At 35.9% G+C, this 17,604-nt stretch overlaps 1 protein-coding gene across 1 annotated transcript in view; it reads right to left on the reverse strand.

The window, feature by feature from the left end:
• Positions 1-462: 462 nt before the first annotated feature.
• tead1a (TEA domain family member 1a) overlaps positions 463-17,604 on the reverse strand; it is a 61,287-nt gene continuing 44,145 nt past the window's right edge. The window contains exons 7-12 of the mRNA XM_055009064.1: positions 17,288-17,349; positions 14,925-15,052; positions 12,419-12,592; positions 10,426-10,566; positions 8,771-8,923; positions 463-6,885 (exon numbers count right to left, since the gene is read on the reverse strand). Coding sequence (XP_054865039.1) covers positions 6,772-6,885; positions 8,771-8,923; positions 10,426-10,566; positions 12,419-12,592; positions 14,925-15,052; positions 17,288-17,349 — 772 coding nt within the window. The 3' untranslated portion in view covers positions 463-6,771. The remainder of the gene's footprint in view (positions 6,886-8,770; positions 8,924-10,425; positions 10,567-12,418; positions 12,593-14,924; positions 15,053-17,287; positions 17,350-17,604) is intronic.

Genomic DNA, 17,604 nt, shown 5'->3' on the forward strand with positions numbered 1-17,604 from the left:
TCAAAGGGGCGTGGCCTATCTACTCATTCATATCTATGAGCGCTATTATATATATATCACTATATATTATATGCCTTAATGTTGCCCAGAAGATAAGGGGACAACAGACATGCATGCGCATAACTTTTAACCCGTTTGCATTGACAGGGGGAGGATAAATGTTTTTCCAGGATAAGTTAACTGTTTTCGGGACATTTGACCTTTTTTCTCATTTTCCATGTTTTCCATGACTGGAAAATTGGTCAATCATTTTCCAGGTTTTCCAGGACGCGTGGGAACCCTGCATTACCGTCTCTACAACAGCTGTTGTTCAGGAAATCTGTCATCGTTTAGTCTGTTGTTTTTATCTACTCTAGCATTTTCTACAAATAAGCAACAAACATCCTCCTTTTTAAAATAAAAATGTGTTGGTCTGAAGAATATTTGTACTATTTGAATCCATTGAAGACAAAAGTCGAGAGCCCACTTTAGAATTGACCATTTATTTAAACTGAGTAGCATATGCGTACAAAGTCTCTACAAAGCTAGAAAATCTCTAACATACTTTTAGCCATGAGGGGAAAGTTACAAAGCAAAGATCAGACCCTGTGCAGAACCAACAGACGTCACACTCGCCTCCAAAATAGGATAAACATTAGAATATCAAAGATATACACAACATCTGTAATAAACCTTAGTGTCACGTCTCTTTTTTCTTTTATACAAAGCACCTTATTAAAAACAAAAAAAACTTCCTGGGTGCAGACGAGCTGCAGCCGGAAAAGATTCAAGGCCATTCTGGAATCCATTACAGGACTTCTGCGTGGTTTTCTGAATAAAGAGATAAATATCCAACTTTCACAAACAAGACGACATTAACAACATGGACGACGATGATTGAAAACTCGAGTTGACGCGGCGGCTTCCAGTGTGAAGTTATCGGCTCAGAAACGGACGTTTAACAGTAAAACCTGCTGATGTCGACACGTGGAGTCAAAAGAAGTCACAGCTCAGGGTTTGCTTTCTGTCTGACAGCAGAGATGATAAGAGGTGTCCACGTATACCGGAAAATGTGGGTTTTTTTGGCAGAAGCTTGTAATAAATCACTTTAGATGACTGTCTTTGGTTAGCAGGTGGTAAATAATGTCCAGACCGAGGGTTTTATTGCAACAGCAGCTGGATTTTCTCTTCTATGTTTGCAAAACTCTGGAATTTCTGAAACTTCTTTTCGATGCACAGGACATTAGAATCCTGAGAAACACCCCTAAGTGTCTTTAGAGTTACAATTTTGTGGTTTTGAACACAAAAAATCCAAATATTTTTGCAGAAAATGCATGAAAATTACTCCTGAATCATATCCAGAATCCATTAAATTTGCAGACAAAAAGGTAAAAGCTTGACATGCACGACGTTCTTCTCTTTTTAAAATTATCTTCTTGTTTCTTTCAGTGTTAATACAGGATTCAGTGGAGAGTTGGAATATAAATATGTAACATTTTCTGATAGTTGGCAGTCTGTAATCAATTAATCATTAACATGAATTAGAGACAGGAGACATTTCAGATGCAGATAGGATTTTTTTAGCCACAAACACGTGACTTCTTCAGCAACACTGACGTAATAGGAGTCATTAAGCACCACAGGAGTCTTTGTCATGGTGCCCGTTGCTAGCTAAACTCCCACAATGCTCTCTGCTTGAGTGACGCCTCCTCTGGTCTCTAGAGCATTAAACAGGAAGAGGCTCCACCTGGTGGAACAACCAGGAACTACAGCTGATCTACATTTTCTGACATGCACGACCTTCTTCTTTTTCTGCCTTATTGGCTAGTATAACTCTAATCGGTTAAATTGTTAGTGCCAATTAATTGACTACCTGATAATTACCAGCCTTAAATAAACATTTCTGTGATCGGCCTCTGAGAAAATGCATGAAAACTGCTCCTCAGTCGGATGTGAGTCACTATTTGTTAAATATATTTTTACCGGATGAACAGTTCTGACTAAAATGTCTCATTTCAGGAGTTTTCTAGAAGTTCCTGGACCTTCTGGACGCCTCGTAACATCTCAGCTGGTCTCACTGGAAATAAAACCCGAACAGTTTTCACACTTTGATGTTCTTTCATTATTAGAACACATGAAAGTTTCTGGGCCTCGATCATTTACACACACAGGAATTTAATCTTTAATTTTTTTCATCTTTTTGATCATCTAATTATGAGCACAATTTCTGTTCAACCATCTCTGATTTTCCTGTAAAGTTTATAGCAGAAAATATAGATATTTATACAGATTTTTAGCTTCATATATGCAAAACTAAAATTTCCCATCAACCAACTTTCAGCAGGTTATTTTTGAACATCTCAGAAACTCTTAGAGATTAAAAAAAAACCCTGAATTTTTTTGTTATTTCTCATCATGTCATTGATTCAGAATATGAAAAAAAAAATAACACCGATTACCATATTTGTGCAACATTTTATGAGTATTTTTAAAACCTTTGTTTATAATTTGGGATATTTTATCATTTTATCATCCCATTTTATATATTATTGCATATATATAAATTTTAGGCAATTTTCAGTTATTTTATTATAGTCTCTTTTCTTTACATTTTTTTTCGTCTTTTTGCAAATGGGTTAGGGTTGGTTAAAAATTTTTGAGATGCTTCATTGTGTTTTTTCTTCCAGTTTGGTGGCATTTTATTAATATTTTTAATGAAAAGTTTGTTTCAAAACTTAGAATATTGAACGAGTAGCTCAAATAATCTGATTATCAGTGAATTGAAACATCATGATACTGCCACCATGCTTCATTTTATGATGCTGCCACCACCATGCTTCGCATCATGATGCTAACTTATTGAGCAGGTTTATTGTACCACAAAAATCAAAACTTTGGCAGGTAGACTGATCCAAGTTTCAAAGTGGTTCTCCAAATGTAATTTAGCAATTATGATATTTTATTGGCATATTTTTTTATTTTTAGACCCCATTTTGGATGAATTTTTACTTCTTTTCTAAAAAAAAACCCTGCTGAAAGTGAATCGATGGGTAATTTAAATATCAAAAAATCTCTAAAAATATTTTATATTTCACTGCTTTTCATTTTAAATATCCGTAATTTATTCTTTAAAAAACATTATTAATTTGCTCATAGATGGTTGATGATTTAAGATGGAAAACCCCTTTCAGTGAGTTCAAATGATTCAAAACAACGTCTTAAGCAAAGAGCGGTATCAGCATTCTGTTGGCTGTAGCTTCTAAAAGCTTCTAAAGACAGAAGGATGTCTTCCTACTTTATGAACAAACCTTTAAGCAGATTTCTTGACTTACTGATCAATAAAGGCCCAGATCTTTATAAATGATCCCGCAGTGAGGAAGCTAAATCAGAATTAGTGTTTCATAGTGAATGAACAAGGCACCAGATCGTATCTAGTGTGAAGCTTTTTCTGCACAAACATGTGGAACAGATTCCGGTAAATACTGCCGTTAGATAGAAGCGAACAACAGTGTGTTCTCCTGACATCTACAGGGAAATAAAAACTGATTTTCCAGGATGTTTTGCTGCAAATGTCCACAAATTACATTAAAAAAACAAACTTTCTCATATGAAATTCAGGTAACTGGCTCCAGCATGTGAGACCGAACTGTGTTCTGGACAAACACTAAAAGGCTTTTTTCTCTTTTCTACAAACACCAAATTATCAGGACTTTAGCGAAACAGAAACGTCTCCTGCTGTCTCCAGCCAAAAGGCACTTCACCGACCGACCGACCGCCAGACGACTCCTGCTACACCTCCACTCGCCGACAGTTTTTGGTTTTTGACTCATAAACGACTTTAATTCTGACGGAATCTTTCATAACATGGACTTTCTGAAGGGAACCCAGAGTTAAAACGCCACCGAGGTGCCAAAGTGTCCTGGTCAGGGCAGCCTTTAATCTAAAATTTAATTCATATTTCAGTCTCTATTGGCAGTACGGGCGTGTTAAAGCTCAAATTAGCTGGTATAAGAATACTTCACTAAGCTAGACTTCATTTGTAAAGAGATCCAGGTCATAAACGTATTAAAGGTTAACTTTAACTTGTTACACCATGAATAATGTATAGTCTTTTTTAATTCACAGTGCTTTTCGATGGACTGACCACAATATATTTAAAATTAGAATCCTTAAGATGGTCCTGATTATGTATTCATGGCTGACGGTTTTTCAGGAGTATCCATTCATTTTGATACTTTTTTGTTTTTACATTTGGAGACAAAAAGGTAAAAAGTTGACATGCATGACCTTTTTTTTCAGCGTTTTCTTAACATATTCTAAGAGTTGACAGTCTAAAATCAATCAATGATCAATTTATGGTTAATGTGAATGAGATACCAGAGACATTTCATATGCAGGTAGGATTTTTTTTAGCCACAAATACGTGACTTTTTCAGCAAAATTGACGTAATAGGAGTCATTAATCACCACTGAAGTCTTTGTCATGGTGCCCCATTGCTAGCTAAACTCCCACAATACTCTCTGCTTTAACATGAACTGTAGTCTGAGTGATGCCTCCTCTGGTCTCTACAGCATTAAACAGTAAGAGGCTCCACCTGGTGGAACAACCAGGAACTACAGCTGATCTACGATACATTTACTGACATCATGACCTTCTTCTTTTTCTGTCTTATCAGTTGATATATTTTTAATCAGGTAAATTATTAATTCCAAACATTCAGTTAACCAATAAGCCTTATAAGGAGATAACTTAAAGTAAGCATTCCTCGGATCCATCCTGACCTTAGAATCAGATTCAGGACATATGTAGTTGTTGGCATTTATACTTGCACACTTTTACGTTTTTGTCACCAAAATGCCAGTTGGTATTTTGTGTCGCTGTGTTGAGTTTCTTCCTGTATTTCAAACAACAGCAATCGAAGCGGAGCAAATAAATACTGAGCAGCTACATTAACTGAAAACAATGCAGCTTAGAAAAACCTAAAAATGTCATAACTAGGGATACAAATTAGCGGATCAGTCATATTTGTCACTGAGGTATGGAAAAAGTGTCCAGTAAATCCAAACTTTTCTTGGCTGCATACACTCAGGGGTCAAAAAGGATCACAGAAGTCTTTGTCATTGCTAGCAAAATACAGTCTAATACAGTATTAAAAAGTAAGACGCTCCACCTGGTGGAACAACCAGGAACTACAGCTGATCTTCATTTACTGATGTGCACGACCTTCTTTTTCTTATTTTTATTCAGTTAAATTATCATTTGCAACATAATCAATTAACTATGCCCTGCTAAACTAATTACTTCAGGTGTTACCAAATACTTAAATGTCGCAACAATAAAGTGTTATTTATTTCGTCAGTAGCTCTACAGCACAGCTTGATGCATATCTTCCCAGAAATGTAACATGTAGCGGCAAAACTAGCACAAAAACTATAACTGGCCTGTTTGGCAGTAATATGCCAAGTTTACACACAAGTAAAATAGTGTTTTTGTGAGACAAAGTTTAATATCTAACAGACTTTAAGAATATCTGACGTGCTCATGATGCTAACGGATAACTTTTCATACATCTACCAGTCGTTCTTCAGTAAAAGTTTGTTTATTCCAACATTTTCTGCTCCGTTTCAGATTCAATTGCTTGACAGAAATTCAATAGAGTAGCAAAAAACTTCACCACTAACTAGTGTTTTGTGGTGTAATTGCAAACTAAGAGTATAAATGCTCACAGCAGACTTTTGTAAACTAAATGCACGAGTACAAATCAAATGAACGATGCGATCCGTTCGATTCCTCTGAAAAGCAGATCAATAAATCACCCAACTCCTCTCAACCAAGACCAAAATCTGAGGGATTCTAATTTCATTGTGGTCTTTACTTGCTTGAATCTAGACAAAGAGTCATCTTTTGCACAAAAAAGGTACCTGAATTGTTCAATTTTACTTATAGTTTAATAAGATAAATTTTAGATAGTGATCGTGGAATTAAAATATAGTCTATATGTTACTATCCATAAACAATTTCCCAAAGTTTAGAAGCTATTTTTTTATTTCCTCAAGAATAACATACAAAAAGGTAAAAATTTGATTTCTTTTTCTTTGGGACAAACCTTTTCTTTTGTGTGTCTATCTGTACAAACCCACCTCTATATTCTACTATATGATAATGCAGTAACTGTTATTTCCTCTCTGCTTATTAGCGATACACAGGGTCTGACCTTCAGAGCTATCTTGGCGTGATCATTTTCGTCATTGGGGCGTCATGCCAAATTGTGAGATCTTTTTCCCTTTTGACTGGGTTGTCTTTCCCAAAAAAAAAAAAAAACAACACGACAGAGATACCACTTCCATCATCAGAAGAGCAAAAATTACAAATTAAACAGGAGAACAAGGCAGGAAAGTAATTAGCAGGAGACGCGACATCTCCTGGTGGTATCAGAGTCACGATGTTCTCGGGAAAAACCTCCCAGGTCGATTCGGATGCGTTTCTACGCTGCACTGCCACTGTGCTTTTACAGCTAATGAGCCGCCGGTCGGCAGCTCCCAGTTAATATTTCGTGTGTTGAAATGAATCCCGTAGAGGAGGATTCTGCAGCACACTGAGCCGTATGTGGTGTTAATTAAGGTCTAGCCCGTTGTATTACGTTCTAGCAGTGAGCACGCAGCCATCTTCCTTCTTCACTAAATTGTTTGGCTGAGAGAAATTCCGTTTTTCAGACATTTTTTACTTCCAATGTCACCATTAAATCACCAAGCGAAGGCCATGAATGTGTTTGTTGTGTAGGTGTGTCGCTGCTATTCCTTGATGAGTCGGTAGATGTGGTGCTGTGCTCCGTGTTCGTTGTTGGAAACCTCGAACACACAGGCCATACACAGCAACGTCTCCTGAGTGTCTCTGTTGCTTACCACCTGGAAAAAACACAGCAAACCACACAAAGACAGGGAAAAATAGGTTTTCTTGTCTTTAAACACTGTCATGGTTGATCTAAGTGGTAAAAAAGAAGGCAAATGTGTTAGCGGAAGACATTTAATTGATCTGAAAGGTGTCTTTTTTAGGTTATTAGCTTGTTGAGGTGTGAATAGGTGTTAAGGTGTCAAGGAAGGGATCTCAGGACTGCATTGTAAGAAGCTGATAAGTGGTAGTAGAACCTACCTGTTCTAGTTTAATGTATACATCATTTATTTATATTTATTCTTACCTCGCAACATGTTTCCAATGCTGCAGAAATAGTTTTTACTCTTTCTTCTTTGGTACAGAATTGCTATCTTACTCTATCGCAACTTAGATTGATGTTTTCTCCCTGTCTTTATATCATTAACCCTCATACAAGTCTCTGTCATGGTGCTGTCCATTGCTGTCCTCAAAGATGTATCCCTCATCCCTTAGATGCAGGAGTTTCTGTTCGGTGTTGGCTATATACAGGTCTGGGGATTCCCCGCTGCATTTAAGCTACATCTAAGATAAGGGACACTTCTTTGGAGACAGATGAAGAGGTGAAACATCTTCTAGAACCAAAAACAAGTTACGTTTTTTCTACTGAAGCACTTCTTGTTTCAAGAACCGACAAGAGGTGAACCTAATTTCTTCAGTAGACTGAAACAAGAACAAGTTACCATGACCTGGATGACCGAGAATCTACAGAGACACGTCTTGATCCTTTAAAACACTAAATCTCCATTTCCTTTGTTACTAGGTTGAGGAACCATGATTGGTTGCCTGAAAATGAGCAACACCAGCAACTTCCTGAAACAAGATGTTGGATGAAGAGGTCAAACATCTTCTAGAACCAAAAACAAGTTCCATTCCTTCTACTGAAGCACTGAAATAAGAGGTGAACCTAAGTGCTAGTAAGTAGCTGATAAGTGGTAGTAGGCTATCTGCTATTTAGAGACACTTCCAGTTTAACGCAGATGTTCTTCTTTCAAGAACCTACAAGAGGTGAACCTAAGTGCTTCAGTAGAAGTAACAGAACTTGTTTTTGGTTCTAGACTGGACTGCTCTGGGAGGTTTTTGTTTCAGAGAAGTCCAGTTAGTTTCTATTGAAGCTCCTACGACTACCACGACCTGGATGACTGAGAATCTACACGCGTATAGATCCTTTAAAACCTTTTTTACTAGGGTGAGGAAACCATGATTGGTTGCCTAAAAATGAGCAACATCGGTAACTTCCTGAAACAAGATGCTGGATGAACAGATTTGACGGCATCCAAGGCAGTCCAAGATCTATTTTTGCTGTACAATACGTCTTACACTCTTTCAGATCCAGGAAACCTGAAGGGTGTGTTTGGTCTGGCTCTGTCACCTCTTAGTTTAGGTAAACATTTCTGCAGACACTGCGACACTTTGATGCATTTATTGCATTTATTATACATTTCAAAAGTTGGCCTTTAACAGTTGACAGTGGTTGTTGTTCAGACTTTTGTTGCTGCTACGATTAATATCATACAACCTGCTGGTTTGTTTATCTAGGAGTTCAGAAAACAGTATCTTCAGTACTACTACTCCCATTAAAAACGAAGCTGCACAACTCTGTGAGCTGCATCATCCAGCCAATAACCCATTGGCAACTGTAGCTACAAAGGACCTTTTAAAACGAAGAATGCATCAAGTTTTTACGAGTTTTTCTCCTTTAGTCGTAACTGCAGATTGTTAGAACCGGACTGAACCGACTCACCGACTGTTCTGATGGATCAGAGGGAATGTAAAGCTTCTATTAAACTTCAGTGTCCTTAGAGTGGAAATAAATTACCGTTGAAGGCTTTTATCCCGTGTATTCATAGTACAGTTACTCACCAGCAGAATAGTGAAGTTCTCCAGCACGCTGTTCATCATGTACTTCTCAGGCAGGTGTTTGAGCTTGTGGATGAAGTTGATCATGTATTCACACATCGGAGAGCGACTGATTCTGTAGATGAAGCGTCCGTTTTCAAACCTCGCGTACTCCGTCTGCACGAAAAAAAACAGGGTTATTACCAAATTAAATGTGATAATTTAATATTAAAGTCAGTTTTACATGTAAAAAATCAACTTTGTGCAGTTTATGTGTCTATTTCAGTGAAACCACCAGATGCATTTTGGGAAATGGGGTCATTCCAAGAAAAATCAGTCAGTGAATCCCACCGAAACTCCTCAGAACAGCACGAAAACTTATATTTTATGTTTAATGAAATGATGCAATTTTATGGCAGTTCCAGGTCCTTGAAGTCCATAGAGGTGGGTCCAGATTTATCACTTTTTAATGGACTTCGTCCATCATTTCTGAGCCTCAGAATTTCATCAGTCCAGCAGATAGAACCATGACATTTAGGAGGAAAAACACATCGAGTTCCGTTAAAAACTGACACCAGGTCAGTTTTACATCCATCCAGGTGTCTCAGTTTGAAGACAATCGAACTTTGACCAATTTTGGACAATTTTTTAGTCATTTTGGACAAAATTTGTGGTCCTTTAGAACAATTTTTTAATCATTTGAGGAAATCATTTTCAACAAGTTTTATGTAAACTTGGATCTTTTCTCATCATTTTGGATCATTTTTGTGTCTTTGGGATCATTTTCAAGTCATTTTGGACAAAATATGAGTCAGATTCAGTTGTTTTGAAAGATTTTTGTCAATTTTTTAGACAAATTTTAATAATTTGGGGAAATTTTTGTGTAATTTTAGACATATTTTGTAATTTGTAAGTTTTTTAGTCATTTTTAACAGATGTTAGGAAATTTGTGATGATTTTTGTGTAGTTTTGGACAACTGTCATGTTATTTGACCAAATTTTAATGAAAATAAATTTCAGTTCTGTTAAAAACTGACACCAGATCAGTTTTACGTCCATCCAGGTGTCACAATCTAAAGGTAATCAAAATTTGACCAATTTTGGACAATTTTTGGTCATTTTGGGGAAATACCGAGTCATTTTGAAAGGTTTTTGTCATTTTTCTGGACAAATTTGCATAATTTTGGGACAATTTTTGTGCAATTTTGGCATCTTTTGTCATTTTGAACAGTTTTTTGAGCCATTTCTGACAAATACTGAAAAACTCAGGAACATTTTTGTGTAATTTTAGACAATTCTCCTTTAATTTTACCAAAAACTTTCCCAAAATGACAAAAAAAAATTGTCCAAAATGACTTACCCTTCTCCTAAATTAAAAAACCTCAGCAAGATTACTCAAAAATTGTCCAAAATGACCTATAATTGATCAAAACTTGCTATATATATATATATATATATATATATATATATATATATATATATATATATATATATATATATATATATATATATATATATATATATATATATACACACAAAATGTCTCAAAACAACAAGATAAACTCTAAATGTTTGAAGCAACAGAATGTAAGACTTTAATGGACTTTCCTTTGGGTTAAATCTCTTATTTCAGACCTTCACTTCCATTAAAAATACCCCCAGCGTCCTTCCTTCCTTACCTCGACCTTCTCGACCACCTGCTTGCCGAAGGAGCACACCTTGGTGGAGCAGGTGATGGTCATGTTCTCGGAGCTCTCGTATTGGCTGGTAACTCCGTAGAAGGCGGCCGGGTCGTCCTGCACGTTGTAGTTCAGGTCGGCCTGCAGAAACAGAAAAACTTCAATATAAATACCAAAAACCGTTAAAGTCAGTCAGCAGAAACAGAAACAGGAGGATTAATGTGAGAATCAGGCTCCTCTGCATCGCCCTCTGCTGGGGAATCAGTCAATGTCGTCCTCCAGGTCAAATTGATCCGTTTTAAGGTTTGAAAATGTGGAGGAAAAAAAAATGTATTTTCACAGTGAAACTTCTGATGTCCACATTTTCAACATTTTTGGGAAAATCAACCAAAATCCAGTGAATTTCCCTGGATTTTGGTTGACTTTTATGTGAATGTTCTTAAAGAAAATATTATTTTACTTTATTTTAATTTTACTGATACATATGGAATCACTTTAGATATTTTTAGGATTTTTTTGAAACACTTTTACTAATTTTTTGAAAATATTTACAAGAATTATTTACATATCTCTAAAATGTGATACAGTTCATTAATGAATAACAGATTTTTTTTCAGTTTATTGAAATAAAATTTAAATCTACAAGTCAAATGCAATAACAGCATTTCATTTATTTATTTATTTATTATTTTGTTTGTTCACTGCATATTTTATTTATGTATCTCTAAAATGCGAGACATATGACATTTTTTTCAGCTAATTGAAATACCCAAAAATATGTTTACAAATTAAAATATATAAAAATAATATATAGATCTAATATATAGATAGAGCATTTATTTGTTTGTTTGTTGCAGTTATTTTTTACATATCTCTAAAACTCAGTACAATTATAAATTATATATTTATTTCAGTTTATTGAAATTACCAAAAATATTTTTAAAAATCTAAATACAGAAGTCTAATATAATATCTATATTTATTTATTTGTTTGCTTGTTTGTTTATTGCATTTATTTTATTTATGTGTCTCTAACAGTCAACATAATGCATTAATGAATAACTTCAGGATTAAATCCACCGTCTATAAAGTCAGATTGATGGAGTGAACCTGTGAGTAAAAAGGTTCTCTGGAGGTTCCCTGGAGGTTCTCTGACAGAACACTGGAGGGTGGAGTTCAACCTGGAGGTGAGCAAGTGTTCAAACAAACAGCTTTCATCAAACCTCCTCGTCCAGGTGGAAAAACCCGACGCACCTGGAGCTGCTCAGAGACAAAGACAGAGTGGAAAAACACCAGCCGGGACGGACAAGAACCTCCAAAAGACCGGACAAGAACCTTCAGAAGCAGAGGAGAACCTCCAGAAGAACCTCTAGAACCAGAGAAAAACCTCTAGAAGAAACGCTAGAACCAGACAAGAACCTCCAGAATCAGAGGAGAACCTCTAGGAGAACCTCCAGAAGAACCTCCAGAACCAGAGGAGAACCTAAAGAAGAACCAGAGAAGAACCACTAGAAGAACCTCCAGAACCAGAGAAAAACCTCTAGAAGAACCTCTAGAACCAGACAAGAACCTCCAGAACCAGAGGAGAACCTCTAGGAGAACCTCCAGAACCAGAGGAGAACCTCTAGGAGAACCTCCAGAAGAACCTCCAGAACCAGAGGAGAACCTCCAGAACCAGGGAAGAACCTCTAGAAGAACCTCCAGAACCAGAGGAGAACTTCCAGGAGAACCTCCAGAACCAGAGGAGAACCCCCAGGAGAACCTCCAGAACCAGAGGAGAACCCCCAGGAGAACCTCCAGAACCAGGGAAGAACCTCTAGGAGAACCTCCAGAACCAGGGAAGAACCTCTAGGAGAACCTCCAGAACCAGAGGAGAACCTCTAGGAGAACCTCCAGAACCAGGGAAGAACCTCTAGGAGAACCTCCAGAACCAGGGAAGAACCTCTAGGAGAACCTCCAGAACCAGAGGAGGTAGCGTGTTGAGTTTACTGACCCAGAACTTGATCAGGTAGAAGGCGTTCTGAGGACCCTTCCCAAACAGCTCCTTCAGGCCGCCCTTCTTCTCGGGGAACTTGTCGTAGATCTGCCGGATGTCGACGCACTCGAGCAGCGGGTCGCTGTAGCTGGGACTGTTCTGGCTGATGTGGACGAACAGATGCTTGTTGTACTGAGAGGAAGAAGAAGAAGAAGAAGAAGAAAAGAGATGAAACAACAACCGACACTCTGACCAGAAGAATCATCTAGAATCTAAAAAAACTGAACCAATCTGTCAAAATACAGAAAAAACTGGAAAACTGTGATGAACAAAAACTGGAAACATCTGAAAAATAATGCCGTAAATTAAGATTATTTTCTGTGATTTTACGAGATATTTGACATAATTTAACAGAACAAAGAAAAAAATAATTTATTTATCAATAATTAAAATTTTTTCTATTTTATAACAGCAAACATTTGTAAAAAATATAGATTTTTAGCTGATTTATATACAGTAAAACAATAACTGTAAAAGCTCCATCCTGTAAATATATATATTTTCTGTGAAAACAATGAGCGATGTTTACAAATAAAATTTTTTTATATTGTTATTAATAATTTAACAGAACAAAGAGTGATATATAAAAATAATCAATAATAATAATAACAAAATAATAATAATATCAATTATTGTTATTATTTGTCCAAAAATACTTGAACTTTGTCCAAAATAGTCCATTTTGATCAAAAACAATTCACGTCTTTCCAACATTATTTGAAACTTGTCCAGATTGACTCAAAAGAACATGGATTGTCCACAATCTCTCAAATTTGTCCAAAATTATTTAAATTTGCACATCTAAGTGACACAAAATTGCCTAAATTGACAGTAATTCTCCAAAAAAAGATTCAAAGCATCCCAAATTGATCCCAAAATGACTTAAAAATGTCAAAAAATGACTCAAAATGACCAAAAATCACTCAAAATTCTGCAAAAAGGACAGAATTGTCCAAAACTCATTTGGAATGTCCAAAATTTCTGTTATGACTTAAAATGATCCAAAAATGACTGAATATTTTAAATTTGTCCAAAAATGACATGAAATGCCCAAAAATCATCATAAATCATATATATTAACACAACATTTTTCAAAATTAAGAATATTGAATAATTATTGGCCAATGCCACCCGTTTGGGTACTTTTCACATTTTCCAGTCATGAAAACAAACAATAAATAATTACTTTTTCACTGGAGCCGTTTAATCACCACATCAAAATCTTATATTTGTCAAAAAATTACATAAATTTGTCAAAAAATGACTTAAAATGATCCAAAATGACTCAAAATTAAGAAAAAATTGTCCAAAAAATGACATTAAAGGCCCAAAAATCATCCCAACAGTTAAGTGTAAAGATGGAGTTCAAAGAGTTTTTTAATTGGCAGATTTATTTAACCCTCCTGTTGTCTTCATTTATGGGCAGCAAAAAATATTGTTCCTTCGTCTGAAAAAATTCCAAAAATTCAGCCAAAAAATTTCCCCAAATTTAAAAAAATTGCAAAATCTTCAGGAACAAAATTCTAAAAATTGCTTAAAAGTTTCCTCTAACATTTTATTTATTAAAAAAAAATCCCCAAATTTGGCAAAAAATAAAAATTTTAAAACTAAAAAAAAAATAATAATAATAGTTTTTGTCTTTATTTAAACTAATAAGACATTCTAATGTTAGTTTAATTGGACAAACCCTCCTGTTGTCCTCATTTACGGGCACCAAGAAAATATTGTTTCCTTGTCTGAAAAAAATCCAAAAATTCTGCAAAAAATTCCCCAAATTTCTGAAAATTTGCAAAACCTTCAGAAAGAAAATTCCAATAATTTCTTAAAAGTTTCCCTTAAAAGTTCTATTTTAAAGAAATCCTCCAAATTTGGGAAGAAAATTCTTGTCAATACCTTCAAAAAAATGATTAAAAATCTTCCAAAAAATCCTAAAAATATCTAAAGTGATTCCATTTATATCAGTGAAATCAGTAAAACTTCTAAAAATCAATCAAAACCCAGTGAAATTTGGGGGATTTTGGTTGATTTTTTTTGTGAATTTATTTTCAATATTTCTTTTTTTCCCACCAAAAATTTTTCCAAAATGTGGACATCAGAAGTTTCACTGAAAATGTTTTTTTTTCCCAGATTTTCAAATTTTAAAATGTGTCCATCTGACCCGCTGGACGACACAAGGGTTAATAATAATTGACTATATGTCACCATGGCAACAGTTTTGGAACTATTAATTTTTCCAGCTGCTTCGGACTTTACGTGACAGTAAATCTGATTTATTTACAGTCGAGTCAAACAGCAGAATCTGTTTGGAAGTCACCTCGGAGCTGTTTTTATTATTTTACAGAACAGGAAGACGGATGTTTGCTGTCGGTGCTGGAGGACGCTGATGGATGGACGGAGCTCAGACGGAGCTCAGACGGAGCTCCTGATTGGTCCGGAGGTCGTCGGTAAGACAAGATGAACTCACCGCCTCCTGCTCGCGCTGCGTTTCCAGGAAGGACGAGAATTCCACCAGTCGGAGTTTGGTGGTGCCGATGGAGCGTCCCTGCCAGGCCGGCTCTCGGTGCGTCTGGGCTGCAGCCGGCGGCTCGTAGCCTGCAGCACAAAAACACGTTGAACCTCCACTCACCGCAGCGTTATCGTCTGCTGCTGCAAAAACACAACAATGACGGGAAAGTCGCCTCACAAAAGCTCCTCTCTGCCGTTAGAAGCAGCAGCAAAACATAAAAGGAGCTTCAGTTGTACCAAAATGTAGACTGGATTCTGACAATCAGGAGTCAAAAACAGCCTCAAAGTGTCAGTCTGAGTTAATTATCTGGCATCTGGGGCCAAAATCCAAATATTTTAGCTGACTTTTTTTGTATTTCCACCTTCAATAAAACCTGTGAAGCCATTTTGAGTCTTCAATATCTCCAGAAATAAAACCCCAACAGCCATGGAATGTGGTGAGAACTCAAACAGAACAGTTTCCATCAGATCACAACGATTGAATGGATCCAGTAGAGGACTTTTTAAAAAAATTATTGGTCCTTGAAAATGGAACACTGTGCAAAATGATGTAAAAGTGATTTTAAAAATGGCAAAATTAGTCAAAACATTACATTTATTTGTCCACAGATGAGTTATAATTGTCTAAAATGACTCAAAATCATTTGAAATTTGTCTAAAATTACTCAAAATTGTCCAAATTAATAATGATGAATAATTATTGGGCCTTGAAAATGGAAAAAAGTCTCCATAAAGTTCCTGTAAGTGTATATCTATGGATGGATCCATATTTCTACTAAAATACAGTCTTTGGTCCACATTTCACCAAAGATGATATAAAAACATCCAAAATGTATCCAGAATGGCTTAATATTGTCCAGAATGACTTCAGATGATCCAAAATTGACTCAAAATTCTACAATAATCAAAATTGTCCAAATGAACAAAAATCAATAATCATCGACACTGGAAAATGGGAAAAAATTGTGTAAAATAAGATAAAGATGGTCCAAAGTGACTCAAACTTTTCCAAAATTCCATAAAACTCTCATAAAAGACTGAAAATGTTTGCAAAAGAAGACAAAGATGGTCTAAAAGGACTACAAAATTGTCCAAATTAACAGTAATGGATGATTATTAGTCCCTGAAAATGGAAAAAAAGTGAGAAATGTTCAAATAAGGCTGGTACTTTGGCCCTATAAACTTTCTGTAAGTGTGTATCTATGGATGGATCCATATTTCCTAAGGACCAACAATGGCTCATTATTGTTATTCTGGACATTTTTGAGCCATTTTGGACCATCAAATTTTGAGTTTTTTTGGATCAACTTTCAAGTCATTTTGGACAGTCTTGAGTAACGTTTGACAAGGTCGAAGTAGTTTTGGACAATTTGAAGTCACTTTAGACCGTCTTTATCTTATTTTTGACTAATTTTGAAATATTTTGGACAAGTTTCAAGCAATTTAAAACAAGATTCAAGTGATCTTTGGTGAAACGTCGACCAAAGACTGCATTTTAGTAGAAAAACGGATCCATCCATAGATATACACTTACAGGAGCTTTATGGAGACACCAGACCAGCCTGGATTGATAATGTTGTGTTTTTCCATTTTCAAAAGCCAATAATTCTTAATTATTGGAATTTTGACAATTTTGATTATTTCAGAAGAATTTTGAGCTGTTTTGGGCAAATTCTGGACATTTCTAAATCAATAATTGTCCTAAATAACTTGAAACATGTCCAAATGTGACTAAATTCCACCAAAAAGATTAAAAAACATCCAAAATCGATCCCAAAATGAGTTAAAAATGTGAAAAGTGACACAAAATGATCAAAAATATTCTTCTTATTTTGTCCAAAAATGGTTTCAATTTTCCAAAATTGATTCAAAAATGCCCAAAATTTGTCAAAAAATGACTTAAAATGATGAATAAATGTAATAAATTACTTTTGGACAAATTTGAGATCATTTTGGGCAGTTGTTTTGATAAATCTGAGTCATTTTGGGATCTGTTGTGGATGTTTTTGAATAATTTCTACAGAGTTGAGTCCTTTTGGACACATTCAAATCATTTAGAACAATCATTAAATAACTTTATTGTTCATACACATAATTTTCCAACAAAATATGAGTTTTTACAGTCTGATGCTCAGTTTCTCAGTTATTATTGGGTTTTAAAGCAGGTTCTGAGAGGAGCTTGTCATTGCAGATGATGAGAAGAGTCAGACTGACACGTCTTCCCTCTTTTTGACCTCCTGGCAGCAAAAAGGATCTGAATCAGAGTCTGGAGCTCCCTGCAGAGAGGCGGCGGACATGAAGGAGATAATGATGGCGTCTCACCTGAGATGGTGGTGGTTCCTGCCGTCTGCACCGAGTAGGTCTGCTGGGAGAACGGCTTGATGCTGGGGAGGAAGATTCAGACACAAGATCATCCAGACAGAAGCAGCTGGGAGGTCAAGAGCTGCTGCAGTAACGTTTACCTCCATCACCATCATCATCATCATCATCATCATCATCATCATCATCATCACCATCGCCATCATCGTCATCATCCCCATCACCATCATCATCATCATCACCATCATCATCCCCATCACCATCATCACCATCATCACCATCATCATCATCACATCATCACCATCACCATCATCACCATC

Source organism: Amphiprion ocellaris, chromosome 3 (genome assembly GCF_022539595.1).
Source record: "Amphiprion ocellaris isolate individual 3 ecotype Okinawa chromosome 3, ASM2253959v1, whole genome shotgun sequence".
Lineage (NCBI taxonomy): Eukaryota > Metazoa > Chordata > Actinopteri > Pomacentridae > Amphiprion > Amphiprion ocellaris.